Source organism: Marmota marmota, unplaced genomic scaffold (assembly GCF_001458135.2).
Source record: "Marmota marmota marmota unplaced genomic scaffold, marMar, whole genome shotgun sequence".
NCBI lineage: Eukaryota > Metazoa > Chordata > Mammalia > Rodentia > Sciuridae > Marmota > Marmota marmota.
In genome coordinates, this window is record NW_026000174.1 from 25,292,991 (window position 1) to 25,310,194 (window position 17,204).

At 41.0% G+C, this 17,204-nt stretch overlaps 1 protein-coding gene across 17 annotated transcripts in view; it reads left to right on the forward strand.

Annotated features, from left to right (window-relative positions):
* The window catches only part of Mical2 (microtubule associated monooxygenase, calponin and LIM domain containing 2), a 215,805-nt gene that overhangs the window by 168,901 nt on the left and 29,700 nt on the right, over positions 1–17,204 (forward strand). For all 17 annotated transcript variants that reach the window (XM_048788346.1, XM_048788357.1, XM_048788356.1 and 14 more), the window contains 2 exons: positions 4,166–4,320; positions 5,531–6,854. In XM_048788346.1, coding sequence (XP_048644303.1) covers positions 4,166–4,320; positions 5,531–6,854 — 1,479 coding nt within the window. The remainder of the gene's footprint in view (positions 1–4,165; positions 4,321–5,530; positions 6,855–17,204) is intronic.

The window sequence follows — 17,204 nt, forward strand, 5'->3', positions numbered from 1 at the left end:
AGCAGGCTTAGTGGGGATACTGAGGCCCACGGATGTTATATGATTTGATTCTGTGCATGGGAGTTGTCAGCATTTTGACTCCAGGCAAATTGTGGGCAGAGCAAGAAAGGAAGCAACACAGACACACACACACACATACACACACACACACACACACACACAGCCCTACTCCTTTTTCTGAGCATCTTGGTCCCAAGGAAGAGCAGAGATGGATGAAGGCGAGGGACCCCACCAGGGGGCCCAGTGGCCACACACACAGTTGCATCCCAAGCTGGCCCACAATCCCAGCCACAGCAGGGACAAAGCAGGAACTCCCTTCAGAGGCCCTGAGCAAGAGGCTGGGACTCATCCATTCCATTGCTGCCTTCCTCTCCCCCTGTGCCACATTCCCTCTCCAGGCTCGCCTAGGAGAGGAGGTGCAGGAAGGCCTTGGGTCTGGCAAGGTTTACATAATGAAACATCGTACTTGGAAGGGAGCCCTAGCTCCTTCCTTCTGAGTCAATACTGACTCCTAGCCAGTGAGTCACTCTCCAGCAACCCCAAGACCCACCAGACCTCACTGGGTCAGACTGGGACAGGGGCCACCTTTGGAGCTAGACCAGGACTACACATTTGTGCAAGCTGCTTCATCTGGGGACAATCTAAAATGACGCTTGAATTACTGACAGTGCCCAAGGCAGTGAGAGCAAGAGGGTGGAGGGAATTAAAGCCTTCCACATGTCCTCCTCTCATTCCTGGCCCCAACCCCTCGGAGGGCACTGGGATCCTTCTCTTGGGCAGGTCCACATGGGTGTAGAGTCCATTCCAATGCTTCTGAGTGCCACCACTATGAGGGGCTCAGTTGTGCCCTCAGGGAGTTCCTAGCCTGGGTGAGAGCCAGGGGACTGGTGGAGACACAGCAGTGTCAAGGTGCTGGAGGAGGCACAGGACAGAGAAAGGACTGACACACAGCAGCGAGGTGCCTGGCATGGACCTAGGGACTCAATCGTCAGTAACCGAAGAGTATCAAGTGCTGATTTTCATGTACAGAAAAGCTGGTTTGAGGGAAGCACTTGAGTTGGAATTATTAGGTGGGCGTATATATATTATATGGTCTGGCCCAGAAGAGATACCTGTTCCTTGTTTTCTCAGTGAATGGATGCTTTTTTTGCATGGGGAAGATTCTGGGGATGGAATCCAGGGCCTTGCACATGCTAGGCAAGCACCCCACCACTGAGCCATGCCCTCAGCCCTGCTGAATGAATGAATGAATCATGGAGCTGGTGAGACTCAGTGCAAAGCACAGGGCTTCAGGTTTTTCCGGATGCAGCCCCTAGAGGGCGCTCCCAGACTTTGAGAGGGATTTGAGGCATTCATAGCCTCCAAATTCTGGGAAGCTGCACCCTGAAATCTCAGTCCTCATAAAAAAAAAAAAAAAAAAAAAAAAAAAAAAAAAAATCCCAAGCTGAAAGCCACTAGAGCCATCTTTTTTGTAATAGGAAAAAAACATAGGACACTCTCTCCAGATGACCATGATGCCAGAATGTCCTCTAGGATTCCGGAAAAAGGTCACTCTGGTCAGAGGGCTCAAGAGGAGGTAACGTGGCTTTTGATCCAGGGTATCAGAAGCTGTGATTCAGGCTCTGGCTTGCTCAACAACCCCTTTTGCACAAAGGGACCCTAAGGGGCAGTAGCACCCAGGACCAAGAATCTGCAGAGGGCAAGGGAGCCAAGATTCCAGGAAAGAACCAGAGAGCGGGGTCTGAATTGGCAAATGAGGAAACATGAAGAGCTGGAGAAATTGTGGCTGGGATGGGTGCATGGCTCCCTCTGGAAAGGGCCAGGGCTTCAGCCATGTCTTTACAAGACACCATCTGAGGCATGAGAGAAGGGGACGGGGATGGAACTCATATGTAGCTAACATGAAGCATTTGTGTCCTATACTGCTCGGCACTTTTTTGTGACCCATTTATTCCCTCAACCATCCCCTGAAGCAGTGCTAGACTTGAGGAAGCTGGGGGTCAGTGTCCAGCAGCTGCTGTGAGTGTGAAGGGGTGAGGTCCCAGGCTCCCCTTGACCATGTTCTGAGTGAACTCAAAGGCATAACTCAAAGGCATAACCAGTCTCCAGCAGGTGACATTTCCCATCATCACTCAGCTTGGCTCTGGTTCCACTTGCCCCTCCCAGACTGTGGCTTGAATGGCAGCCCAGGGACCAGGGTTGGCCTACACGGGAGCCCTGCTCCCCAACTCCTCAAGCCCTCCCCAAGCTCTACCTCTAATACAGGGCGTGAGGACCATGAATGGAGAGAGACCCCACTGGCCAGGTGGGCTGGGAATTAGAGAAAGGAGGGGGGAGCAGCTTCCAGGTCACAACCTTGTGAACCCCAAGGCTTTTCTGCTGGGCTCATGTCCCCAGGTGTCCCTGACTGTGTGTCATAAGGTCCCCTGAGACTCCATGGAGGAACAAAAAGGCAGTGTGTGGAGCCAAGACAACTTTTGAAACAAATTAAGGAGTTGGATTCAGAAGATGGCAGGGAGAGGAGAATGAGGGGGCGAGGGAGAGGGGGAGAAGGAATTTGGCAGGAATTTGGCAAGCTGAGGACAGGAAGCAAGGCAACAACTGACTCACGACTTTTGCCTTTTTAGGCTCGAACCATCTCGTTGTGGGCTGAGGTGGGGGTGCCGGTGAAGGGAGGCAGGCCAGCCGCCTCCCCTGCGCCAGCTCCTGGCAGCCCATGGCCTGTCTCCCAACAGCTCCTTCTTGCCCACCCTCACATCAGCTCTCTCCCCTGGGGTTACCTGTTCCCTTGGAAGCTTTTTGGAAGCCTCCCCTTTGGGGGCTTGTCGACCATGTGTGTGAGGTAGCCATTTTTTCAGAACCCAAATCTGGGGTACGCCATCTGACATGCTTGCGTTCGTGTGTGAGGAAAGAAGGGCAGATGACTGAACGTTCAGCCCTGTGGCCACTTCCGCTGTAAGAATGGGACTGGCTGGAACTCGTGGGGATGGTTAGGTATGACCTGGACTGTGTGGGTCCCTGAGGAGGAGCTTCTCACCCAGAGCTTTGAGGAAACTGGGCCTTGGGTTGAGCTAAGAAGGGAGCTAAAATCCAAAGCCTGGACACCTCAGAGGGAAATCTTAATGGGTCATCTGAGCAGCCATAAGCAGGCAGCGAGACATGGGAGTGACCAGTAGGCAGCAGTCCTGGGGGGTGTCTGGGGGACACCCATATGTGCTCCCACAGTTCATGGGAGAGCTGGGTGTGTAAGAACCCAGTAATGAGGGGCACATCGGCAGACTGCGTGGCATTCAGAAACTATTTGAGTGCAGCTTGTCTGAAATAGTTCAATATGGAGATAAAATACTTGAGATTTCAGATTTAAGACTACTATCCTCAAGCGGGTAGCGGGGGAGAGAAGCACATGTGAGCGTGGAAGAACTTCTAGGTCACAACTGTCACCATCTGCTCTCATGAGACCAGATGATGTCAGCTGTCCACAGTGGGAATTAAGCTCCTCCCCGGGCCCAGCCATGCTCCTTTCTCACGCATCTCTGAGCAGATACACTGCTTTCCTGTTTGTTCCCTGACCAACAGAAGCTTGGCACAGATCTCACTCTGTGTGCTTCAGATGATTTGATATGGCTGTAACCTCCCTCCCTTGTGTTCCCTTGATGGCACAGCCTGGCCACCTGTCTGAGAGCCCCTTGGGTGCTCGTGAGAGGAAGAGCCATTTCATTAGTCGTGAATGTCTACCCCGTGTGTGCCACGGCTAATGCTTCAGCACCTCGTGGGCAGAAACCTCAGATGGTTTATTGATGAATGACTTAATGTAGCCCCAGCTCTTAACCATCAGAGCTTTAGGGAAACTTAAGGGTAGATGTCTATTTCCAATAAGCACTCTGAAAAGTCTAGGTCACCTGCCTCAGGAACAACCTCAGGAGTTTGAAACATGGTGGTCCTTTGACTTTTCATCTTGGGGTTCCCTTTGCCCCCAGGACTCCTCTGCCTTTCTGGGTCCCATTCCTCCAATTCCCAAGATGTGGCCACCAGGAACCTCTGAGTCAGTCTCCAACCCTTCCTCTTCTTGGCTCTGCCTGTAGAACAGGAGCCTCACTGCAAGCCTCGTCTTTTTGCAAGCTCTTTCACAACAGCTCTGTAACAGAGAATGTTCTTTCCTCGGTAGATTTGCCGCCAATGAACAAAAGAACCCTGTCATCTCCAAAGGAGCCTTCTCCTCTTCCTCTTTCTTCCTGGTCTTCTCCTTCATCTTCCCCACCATCATCTTCTTCTTCAGCCAGTGTCCCTGGGCATACCCCAGATGACTCCTCCCCATCTCAGGTGAGTACAGCCAAGGACCCCACACAGGCCTAGGAAGGTGAGCTCCTCCCGCCTTCCACACTTGACTCTGGATGCTGTGTGCTCTTAAGTGCCCCCTAGTGCAAGGCCAGGGCCAGAGAAAAACTTGTCAAGGGTCCACTCCAGGCCTTCTTCACAAGTGCCTTTCATGAAAGCTCATCCACTCCAAGGACACAGACACCCTCCCTCAGAAACCTCTTGAGGGGTGGACTTTGTACCAAGTATTGCACCATGGGATGCAGAGATGCTAGGACAGGTGCTCTGCCCTTGGGAACTCACAGAGGGTATTAAGGAGCTCACAACTAAAGGAACAGACACAGAGGGAGCCTTTGCTAGCATCTAAGGACCTTGGAAGCAACATCCTTCTTGTATAGGAAATGTCATTTTTGACAAGCATGGCTGGACTCTTTCTTTCCATAGGCAATTGTCAAGCCTCTGTGCCTGCCAGCCCTGTTGTAGGTTCTAGGAAGTCAAGTGCACAAGACAGAAATAATGAATGCTCTTGTGAAGGCCCCAGTTCTCTGAACTGCAAGGCACAGCCACTCATTGCAGAGTCTACTTATATTCTCCCTTTGCCAAGGGCCAAGTTCCTCCATGCTGGAAGTGGCTACTTTTCTCAGTGGTACAAGGTATGAAATTTAGAAGGGTCACTGAAAGGTACTAAAGGTCACACTTTTGCCACCACAGCAGAAAGGTAACTGTCACTTTCTCACCTCAAAAGCCTCCAACAAAGAAATCTTGGTCTTGTGATTGTTAGAGGAACATACCTGGGTAAAGGAGGCCATTCGGTAGGACCACGTTTGGGCATCTCCTTTGGAGATGACGGGGTTCTCGCCTTCTGCCATGTGCCTGGCCATCCCTGGGGCCAGCCATCCCTGTGCTCACTGGCCTAGGAGCTCATCAAGGGCAGCAGACACATGTTGGTCTTCCCTTCTGGCACCCAATCTAGGACCCAGAATGACCTTTAATCAGTGCGGATTTAGGGGCTCCAGGTAGATCTCAACAGGTTCCAAGAACCCTCTTAGAACAAAGAGCAGCCCCATGAAATCCTCTGAGGCAAAACCATTTTTGACTTTGGTATCTGAGATCTGGAGAAAAGAAGGAAGTAGAGCGTGGATTGGGATTTGCCTCCTCCATATAAATAAATGCTGTAAATTATTAGCTAACTGCCATTTCTGCCCATCCCCTCTAGGTGGCAGCTTACGATCCCCATTCACAGGTCTCCAGAGGTCACTCCAGTCCATCTACCCCAATCTTTCTGAGACGAGCCAGAGCCCAAGGAACACCCATGGAAACTCCCCTCTATCTGCCTCATGGTGCCGTGCTGGAGCGGGCAGAATACTGCCTGGTGAGCCCCGGAGGAGACAGTGTCACAAGCCCTGTGGAGATGGCTTCTGAGGACTGTGAGGAAGCAGAGGCCCCTCTTGGAGGTACCAAGAGCCTCCACAAAGACCCATACCCCATTGGGCAGAAGGACAGGTGCCTCACACATCAAGAGCAATCTCTCGTGGATGGAAAAGAACCAAGAGAGGAGGGGATCAGACCCAGGAGGCAGCAGGAGGGCAGGTCAGAGCTGGCAGAGGAGAGGAAGTCAGGCTTGAAGAAGTTAGTCCTCACTCAGGAACAGAAGACCATGCTGCTGGATTGGAATGACTCCATCCCTGAGACTGTGCACCTCAGGGCTGAGGAACCACTTTCCCAGGACAGTCCTGGGGGTGATAGACCAGGCCGTGTGCTGAAGCCAGTCCACCCCTTGACCCTCCCTCGGGCATGGAAACAGACACTGCCAGCCCAGAGAGAGGCCCAGGAGGAGACACGGGCCCCAGCTTTACGGACTCCGGCAGAGCAAGGTGCCCCACCTAAGTCTCCCCTGCGGCTCATAGCCAATGCCCTCCGAAAGTCCCTGGGAAACTTCTTTCCCAACTCCGAAGGTGGAAAGAAGGCCTGGGCCAAGTCAGAATCCAAAACTTTGCCCACAGATCAGCCACACACCTGTACTCGCTCATTCAGCCTTCGGAAAACCAGTTCCAACAAGGAGGGGGACCAGCAGTCCAGTGGGACACATGTGGCAAGCAGGGCCTCTGCTTTCTTCTCCCTGGGTTCCCAGGCTGCTCAGTTCTCGAGGCTTAGCCCTTCGGACCCTGCCCTCTGCGCCCATAGTTTGCCCAATCGGCCATCTAAGAGATTTCCTGCACTAGCGTCCCCACCCTGCAGCAAGATGGAAGATGTCCCCATACTCCTGGAGAAAGTGAGTTTGCAAGAGACCTTACCAGATGCTGCTAGGGTTCCAAAGAAAGGAGCCTCACTTTTTTCCTCCCTCAAATTCAAAGACAAATCTTTTGAAAGTTTCCTTCAAGAATCTAAACAAAGGAAGGACATCAGGGACCTCTTTAGCAGCCCTGATGGGAAGGTGCTGCGCAGGGACAATGTCCTATCCCTGGAGAAGCTGGCACAGCCTTTCAGAAGCACCTCCCTGGAACAGGTGGCCCATCTTCCTTCTCTAGGAGGAGACGCAAGTAAGTGGCTCTTTCCGTATAGAAGTCGACAGTTCCTGATGGTCAGTTAGTTATCCTTGCTTGGGTTAGCAAACAGGCATCATCACTCTGGTTTGTTTCTCAAATTAAATTCTAAACTTGCTTCTCAAATTAAACACAAAAATAGAGAAACTTGAAATTGAAATTTTTAAAAAAAAATAAAATTTTGAAATTAGGACATTGAAAGTGTTAACTAGAACTCCATCCCTTTCTTGCTCATTGACTGTTTTTACTAAGTTGTACATAAAATATAACTTTTTAAAAATTAGCATTATGCCATAGGTATTATGCCAATTACCATCTGATTTACATAAATGTAATTGAATAGACTAGAATGTTTTGTGGATACCTTGTCATTTAATGAATTATTTTCTTTTGTTTATAGGTATACATGAATATATAAATTATAGATGAATATATTTATATTTCATGTATGGTGTTGAATGAATTTTTATGCATAGAGCTTTTTGTTTCTTTTGAATTACTAGGTTAAACACTTTTCTATATATTTGGTTACCAATGGAAATGTAGACTTTTTATGTTTAAATCTGATTTTTTAAAATTATAAATTAATATATCAAGGACTATAATCAAACAACATGGAAATATCTAAAAAAAATAACTATATTTATTATCTCATCACTTCTGTACTTGCCAAAGATTTAGTATATTCCTTTAGCAACAATTTAGTTGTTGGTTGATTGCTTGAAACAAATGATGACCTTACTATTTCTATTGTCAAGCGACTGTTTTTCTTTATTCTTTTTTATACTTTTTTATTTTCTTATACAATTTTTATTTTGGAACTTTAGTTTTCAAGTAAAAACAAAATTACTTATCTTCTTTTGTTTCCCAATCAAATATCTATAATATTAACAAGAGGCTTTATTTGAAGTCAAGTTTGGGATAAGCATAGATCAGGTTAGGGTATCACTCTATCCTTTACATCATCTATCAAAAGTTCATGTGTCACAAATATTTTGTAGATAATATAGTCACATGGTTTAAAATCAAAGGGTACAAAAGGCACAAGGTGAAAGTCCTCCCTCCCATCCTTGTCGGTAAGGCATCTGGACTCTATCTTGATGATAGATATTATTATCAGTTTCTTGGCCATTCTTCCAGGCAGAGTTTATGCATTAAGAGAAAATTTACATATGCTTTCTTTTTCTTACACAAGTAGTAGCATGGTAGCATGCTGCACACACATTTCTTTTTTCTTTTTGTACTTTTAATTTTATCTTGGAGATCATTCCATATTAGTACATAAAGAACTTTCTCTGTCAGGTGAAGCTGGTGCACTCCTGTAATCAGGAAGCTGAGGCAAGAAGACCGCTGGTTTGAGGCCAGCCTCCACAACTAAGTGAGACCTTGTCTGAAAATGAAAAATAAATAAATAAATAAAAAGGTCTGGGGATGTAGTTCAGTGTCTGGGGATGTAGTTTGGTGGTAGTTACCCGGGGGGTGGGGTGGGGAGAACTTTCTCCTTTGTTTTATTGCTGCCCTGTATTCCAGGGTACCTTAATTTATGCAGCCAGTCCCCAAGGATGCAAGGATTGTTATTTTCACATCTTGTTATCACCAGCAGTGCTACATTGATTAACTGAGAACTTAATCCATTTGGCATATGCGTGAATTTATCTGTAGGATAATAAATTCCAGAAATGGAAATGCCTGAGCAAAGGATGTGTAAATTGGGAACTTTCATATTGATTGCCTGGTTATTCCCCATCCTGGTGTGCAGATCACATTCACAACAGCCAAGGTGGAGTAACCAATGTGTTCCCTGCCTTCCTAATTTTAACCTTTCCCAACCCAATAAACTCAGAAAAGTTGAAATTTCAATGAAGTAATTGAGCCTCTTTTCATATGTTAAAGAGATGTTCATGTTTCTTTTCCTTGTATTGTTGGTTCTGTCCTTTGTCCAGTTTTTTGTTGGTTTGTTAGTATTTTCTTAATGACAGGTAGGAACTCTATTTAAAAGGAAAGAACATTTCTTATGTTGTTACAAATATGCTTTTTCCAATTTCTTGTTTGTGCTTAAATTTTTTTATGTTTTTTTTGAGGGGGGCGGAGCAGAGGGAGTGCTAGGAATTAAACTCAGGGGCACTCAACCACTGAGCCACATCCCCATCCCTATTTTGTATTTTATTTAGAGGCAGGGTCTCACTGAGTTGCTTAGCATCTTGCTGTTGCTGAATCTGGCTTTGAACTCCCCATCCTCCTCCCTAGCTGCTGGGATTACAGGCATGCACCACCACACCCAGCGTTTATGATGGGTTTTGTTGCATTCAATTTTTATTTTTATATAGTGATTATAACTTTTTATTTTATGGAAGAAGAAAGAGCTTCTTTAAAGTTTATAGAATTTTCTTACAGTTTCATTGAGTATTTTTGTTTGATCTTTTTTTTTGCATTTAAATATTTACATCAAGAAATTATACTACTATAAAATATCAATTATGGCTCCAACCTTATTTTTTTTAGATGTCTCCCTACTTATCCAAAATAATTTAGTGAATAATCCATCTTTTCCTCTCTTATGTAAGGCAAGAAGATTGCTGGTTTTAGGCCATCCTCAGCAACTATTTATCAAATATTGGATTCTGCACTTGTATTTATTTTCATCCTACTATATTCCCTTGAGTTGTTCTTTCATGTATCAATACCACACTATTTTAATTATCTCACTTTATTTGTGTGTGCTTAATAATTTTTTACATATTTTACTATTAGTAGGAAGAGTATTCTGATCTTCTTTTTCTACAATATCCTGACTTTTCATGCTTATCTGATAGTCTCTATGAATTTAACTTCAGCTTGTCTATGTATCAAAAAAAAATCTGTTAGTGCTTTTATGCGATTGAGCTAAATTCATAAACTACTTACTTTGATAAAAAATCACAAACTTACGATATGAATTGTCTTTTCAGCTGTTCATTTCTTTTTCATGACCCCCAGGAACATTTTAATCTTTGTATCAAATAAATCTTGAGTATTTATTAAGTTTACTATTAGGTACATTTGTTCTTGCTATTACTGTAAACAAGATCTTTCCAGTTTATATTCCTACTTCTTGTTTATACAAAAGTTATTGATTTCTGTATACTAATTTCATACCCATTCATCTTACTACATTCTCTTTTCTTGTGTCAAGATTTCTCTAGGTTATTTCTATATCTACACTCAACATCAGCAAATAATCATTTTACCTTCTGCTTTTAAATTATGTATCTCTTATTTTGTTCCCCTAGTTTCTTTTGTTACAGAATCTCCAGAATAATATTAAAGTATTAATAATGATAACCTTATGACATTCCTAAATTCAATGAAAATGCTACTAGTATTTTCCCATTTAAACATGATACTGGCTTCTGGGTTGACTGAGATATATCTTATCCTTTTATGGACAAAACCTTCCTATTCTAATAAAAATATTTTCAATCATACATAAATGGTGAATTCTATCAAATGTCTTTCAGCACCTTTTAAGATATTTGTATGATTTTTTTTCTCCTTAGTTTGATATCATAAATTAGATAATAGATTTAGGGCTATTGAACCATCCTTGCATTGGTGAACCACTTAATCTTAAGTTCTTATTTTAATATACTTTCCAAGTCTGTTTAGTAATGTTTTATTCTTAAATAAAACATTGAATTTTATGGAATTTTATTAATTTTTTCATTAATATAGTTAAGATTGGTCTACAGTTCACTGACATCACATTTATGTGACTTCTGTATGTATTGATTACAATAAGTTGGGTAATATATTTTCCTGATTTTTATGGAGAGATGTATTCCTGTATATTCAACATGAAATTGTGTGACTTCCTTGGCTTAGAACAGAATGGGAGTGTAGAGAAGGGAATTAGATCTGGACTGGCCAGCTCTGCAAATAATGCCTGGGCCTCTCTCTTAGAAGATCCTTGTGTTTCTTAAAGGTGTTCCTAGATTATATGCTAAGGATGTAAAGATTTTATCAATCCCATCAGATTAGGCCCATCAGTCTTCTATTTCCTGTCCATTCCAGCAAATGCATACAGTGACACTGCTGTCTCTGCATTTATCTTATTTTTACAAGAAAACTTTCTAAGCAAATTAAAGATACATGTAAACTTATCTGGATATTTAAATGGCTTAGGGGCATAAACTAATTTCAAGTACTTACCAATGCCCATCTTACACAATTTTAATGCTAGCTATCATTCTTGTGTATAATTAAAGAAAGCCCCCTGAAAACCTTTTTATGTTTATATAAACTTATTGCAGTATAACATCTTTAAAGTCTTTAAATATTATGTCTACAACTGATGAGTTTTTACAAAGTACACCACTGTGTTTTTGTCTCTGAGGTTAAGCTACAGAACATTCGCCGAACACAGATGCCTCCTCATTCATTACTCCCTCTGTATACCCCACCCAACAAAAGGATTGCCACCTGACTCCTATCAGCTTAGATTATTTTTGCAGCATTTTAATTTTTTCACTTTAAAAAATAAAATAATTTGATATTGTAGTAGGAAGAATTATGCACAATCTTGTCCCCTAGAGTATGGTGGGAACATTTCACTCCATCCTGTGATTAGGTTAGGGGATTTTAAGGACATAATTAAGTCCCAAAACAATCAACTTGGAGTTAATCAAAAGGGAGATCATCCTGGGCAGGCCTAACTTAATCAGGCAATCCCTTAACAAGGACTTTCCAAGGTCAGAGACTGGATTCTAAGCCTGAAAGACATGATTTTGCTGGCCTAGAAGAAGCAGTAAACTGTCACATTGTGAGAAGGCCATGAACAGATGGCCTTTAGGAGTTAAGATTGACAGCCACAGAGAAAAAGGACCCTGTGCCCTACAACCAATAGGAACTGAATTTTGACAACAGACTGAATGAGCTTGAAAGAGGACATTGAGCTACAGATGAGAACTGCAGCTCAGCTGACACCTTGATGTCAGCCTTGTAAGACTCTGGGCAGAGTATTGGTGGAGTTATGCCTGGACTTCTGACCTACTGAGCCTTAAATAATAAAACCTAGGTAATTGTAAAGCTAGGTAATTGGTTGTGCAGTAGGAAGCCAGACAAGTATGTACTCTTTTGTGCCTGGCTATCTTCACTGAACATTATGGGGGTGGTGGATTTATCCATGTTGTTATGTGCAGAATTGGTTTATTCTTTTTAGTTTCTGTATTTCATTCCATTGTATGAATATTTCACAATTTATTTGTGCATTCTGTTTCTAGGTATTGAGGCTGTTTTCAGTTGTTTTTATTATGAATGATGCTGCTTCAAGCAAGCTTATACATACCTTTGGTGCATGCATGTGCTCATTTCTGTTAGATGTTGCCAAAGATAAATGAAGCTAGACACTAAAGTAGTAAGGACAAATTTTAATCAGTAATATACTATTGCAATAGGAAGAAGTTCCAGTATGATATGAAATCAACTTTGATTTCTATAGAAGTCAATGGGGTGCCTTACAGGGAGAATGAGGCAGGGTGGAAGGGGCTCAGTAGAGTCAAGGAAGTAAAAATTTACAAAGGCTAATCTGTATAAAGACAGATTAAGCTAGCTGTGTCTATTAACTGGCAGTTAAAGAATGTGTCTTCCAACAGAGACTGGGAGACAGTGACCCTATCCTTTGTGGTGATTATACTTTAAGAGAATGGCTTTCATGTCCTTGAGAAAGATGCTCTTGAGTTAAAGGAGACACATAGACATCTCAAAGGGACAGAGGAAGGATTTACATTTGGGAACCCTTTTTAGTAAGTAGTCTAAGAACAGGGCAGGGGATATCATTGGGTGTTGGCTAAAATAAACAGGAAAGTCTTTTGGCAACTGAGCTTTCTTAGGTACCTAAGGATCATCCCTAAGGGTATGATCTTGAGCTGTCAGAAACTACATTAGTATATAAGTATTTTAATATGTGTGTGTGTGGTGGGGGGGTGAACGATCATTTGTGTTGAGAGTCTATAACTTTTTATAGGCTGAGATTGAAGACCAACGGAGAAGAGGGTTCAGAGGATCCTGGTCAGAGTTCAGCCAAGGAGAGAAGCTTTGTGAGCATCCACCTAGCAGTGGAATTGCTAGGTCATGGAGTAGGTGGAAGAGTTGATTTAATTGATGCAGTATAGTCAGTTTCTCCAAGTGGTTGTTACAATCTATAGGCCCTCCAGCAGACAGGAGACCTCCCCTCGCTCCACATACTTGGTAATCTCAGTTTTGTTTTGTTTTCCTGTTGATATTGCTGTATTTGTAGGTGTGTGATAGCATCTCATTACTTTGATTTGCATTTACCTGATAATGGTGTTGCGTATTTTTCATAGGTTTATTTAAGTATTCTCTTGTATGAAGTCTTTAAATCTTTGGCTCATATTCTTATGTGTTGTCAGTCTTTTCTTTATTGATTCCTAATCTGTGTTGATTCTGGTTAATCAGTCCTTTGTCAGATATCTGTATTGCAAATATCTTCTCTCATTTTTTGATTCACTTTTTTATGTTGTGTTGAGGATCAAACCCAGTGCTTCACATTTGCTAGGCAAGCACTCTGCCATTAAGCTACAATCCCAGCCCCTAAATGTATCTTTTGATAAACTGGAAGTACCTACTTTAATAAAGTGAAATTTATAGTATCTTCCTTTATTATTAATTTTTGCATTTTTGTTTATGAAATCTTTCCCTACTCCAAGGTCATGTTAATGTTCTACATCACCTTCTAGAAATGTACTAAACGAATACAGCAATCCCTATTTCACAATTGAGACATGGCTAGAGTGAGTGAGGAAGTGTATTTTTAAGTTTTTTAATTTTAATGAATTTTTTAAAAAATGGAAGTGGTGTATAATGTTTTTCTGTTAAATACACCTTTAGTTTTGATAGGATTGTATTTCATATTAGCCATTAAAAACTTAGCACCTGAACTACGATATGCTATAGATGTAAAATATTCATCGACTCTTGAACATTTAGTATGAAAGAAGTAATGTAAAATAACTTATTCATAGTTTTTGCATAAATTGCAAATTGAAATGATAATATTTTTGAAATTTGGGGTAAAATTATGTTCATCTATTTCTTTTTACATTTTTAATGTATAAATTACATACACGGCTTATATTTCTACTGGACAAGACACTTAGAGGAGCTTTATTAGTTTATCTTTCACAATTAATTCTGTTAATTGTTTTCTTACTTTTATCTTGAAGTTCAATTCGTGGCTCTTTTTAGCTTCTTGAGATGGATCTTAGAGCATTCAGTCTCAAATTTTCATCTGCTTAATATATGCCTTCTTAAAAGCCCTGAATTTCCCTTTAGTCACTGCTTTAACTGAAATCAGAGTTGTTTCATTATGACTTGCTTTTATCATCAGTCAATTTTAGTGTAATAGTATTGTTTAATTTCTGCATCATTTTATGATTTCTAGCTTAATTTCACAATTGTCATAATACATACTACATATGGATTAATCTTTTGAGATTTGTTGATACTTGCTTTATGATTTGGCTTATCAAGTCAACTTGGTAAATGTTCTGCATGTGCTTGGAAAAAAATGTATATTCTCTACTTTTTGGATGTGATGTTCTCTGTACTTAGAAATTAGGTCAAATTTATGGTAGTGTTTGCTCCTATCCTTTATATCCTTACTGATATTTTGGTCTGATTTTTCTATCACCTGATCAGACAGCTATGTTTAAAATATCTGAAAATGATTGAGGTTTTGATTATTTTCTAGTTTTAGTTCAATAGATTTTTGCTTTATATATTTTGAGGCTATTCTATTAGCTGCATCCATATTTGACTGCTATAGTATACTTTTACATTGACACTGGGATCATCATCTCTTATTTTTGCAATATTTTTCGGCCTTGAAGTCTTTGTCTGATTTTTAATGTAGCTATGCTAGCTTTCTTGTAATTTTTTTAACATGATATCTTTTTCTCTCATTGTAAACTTACTTTGTTCTGAAAGTTTCTTATAAGCAGCATATAGTTTGAGTTTTTTACAATCTGATTTGATAGTCTTTCCCTTTTATTTTGTTATTTAGTCCACTTGCAGTTAGCATTATTATGATATATGTGGATTTAAATCTCAGCTTACTATTTGGTTTTCATTAATTTGATCTCATATTTTCTTGCTTCTTTTGCTTTTCTTTGCATTTTTGAATGCAGTTTCTTTTTTATTTAATAGTTATGGTAATCGTAATATATAGTACATATAATTATACATAGTTTGTTTATTAATATTTTGGTGGTTACCCAGGAGGTTATAATGTTAATTGATGACTAAAATGAATCTATGTTAAATTAATTTTCTTATCTGTTCCTGAATAGCCTAAGAACTTTAGAAAACTTTAAACTCCATTTATCTTCTTCCAACTTTTATGATGTTGCTGTCACATATTTTAATTTTATACCTATCTTAAGGCCATGGAGATTATAATTAAATTTTAAACAATCAGTGTTCCTATTTTCTCTTTGGGAAGGAGATCTCTCTCTCTCTCTCTCTCTCTCTCTCTCTCTCTCACACACACACACACACACACACACGCACACAGTGAATTTTCTTTTCTTAAAGAACCCCTTTTTAGCTGGGTGCAGTGATGCACGCCTGTAGTCCCAGTGGCTTGGGAGGCTTAGGCAGGAGGATCTCAAGTTCAAAGCCAGCCTCAGCAATGGTGAGGCACTAAGCAACTCAGTGAGACCCTGTTTGTATACCCAGCCCTGCCACCCAAAAGAACCCCCTTTTAGGATTTCTTTTAGTGTGAAGAGAAATACTCTTAGGTTTCATTTCTCTGAACTTTTGCCTTTATTTCTAAAGGATATTTCTTCAGAATATAGATTACAAATTGGAAGTCAGTATCTTTTTTTGGTGGGGGGGAGTTAGTATCTTTCATTATTTAATACTATCATTCCATTGTTTATATGGAAAGCCAGTTTTATAATCATCTGTCCTTCTTTGAACATAAGGTGTATATTTTCTATGTGAATTTTTATTTGAATAGATACAGAGAAATGTATGCAAAAACAAGTGCTGGTACAGCAGTGTGGTTATTTCAGGGGTGAGAACAAATGGAAGGTTTGTATGCATGCTCATTATTAATATTTTCTTTTACAAATTTGGGCAGGATACCTGCTATAACAAATTATGCTCTAAAATTTTCAAATTATCAAAGTCAAATATTAAATAATATTAAAAATCAAATATTACTAATGATTTATAATGAAACCTGAGATCCTGCTCTCATTCTCCTCACTGGCCCAACCATCCTCTACAGGTACTCGCTTTTAATTACTTCAGCTTATTATTATTATTTCCAGTTATTATTTCTATATTTGTAAATAATATCCTTGTGTTAGTCAGCCTTCCATTACTGTAAAACAAAATACCTGAGATAATCGAGTTACAAAGAGATAAGGTTTATTTTGACTCAAGTTTTTAAGGTTTCAGTCCATGATTGACTGATCTCATTGCTTTTGGCCCTACAGCACAGCAGCGTATCATGGTGACAGTTCAGGGAGATAACTGCTCATCATGAGACCAGGGAACAAAAGAGTTGAGGAAGGAACTGAGGTCCTGCTATCTCCCTTCAAGGGCATGCTCTGTTTACCTAAAGACCTTTCACTAGGTTTTTAGGGAACATAGTCATATTTTCCAACTTTTTTTTTTTGGTATTGGGGATTGAACTCAGGGGCACTCAACCACTGAGGCACATCCCCAGCCCTATTTTTGTATTTTATTTAGAGACAGGGTCTCACTGAGTTGCTAAGTGTCTTGCCAATGCTGAGGTTGGCTTTCAACTCTCAGCCTCATGATTCAGCCTCCAGAGCCACTTACAACATAAGTTTGTCATTGACTTTCAGCCTTTCTTTTCTTTTAATACAAATATTTAAAGTCATACATTTCCCTCTAAGCCCATCTTTAGCTGCATCCTACAAATTTTGATATTTTTGTTTAGTTCAAATTGCTCTTAATTTTCTTTGTGATTTTTTTCTTTGATCTATGAGTTAATTATAAAAGTGTTCTCTAATTTAAAAATACTTAGGGATTTTCCCAGGTATCTTTTAATTATTTATTTCTATCTTTTTGTTTTGTTTGGTTTTGTGTTTCTTCTCTATATTCAGTATGATACCTCATTCTCACACTTAATTTGTTGATTCCTTAGTGCTGAAGTGTCTGTTCCTGAGTTTTTCTGGGATATGGCCCACTCAAGGCAATTCTACTCTGTAAGCACCCCTACTTCCACTTTTCTCAACCCATATCTATCCTCTCTCCATTTTCCAAATTTTACAATAAATCTTATCAACTGTTGTCTTCACTCCTTTTCTCTCTGTT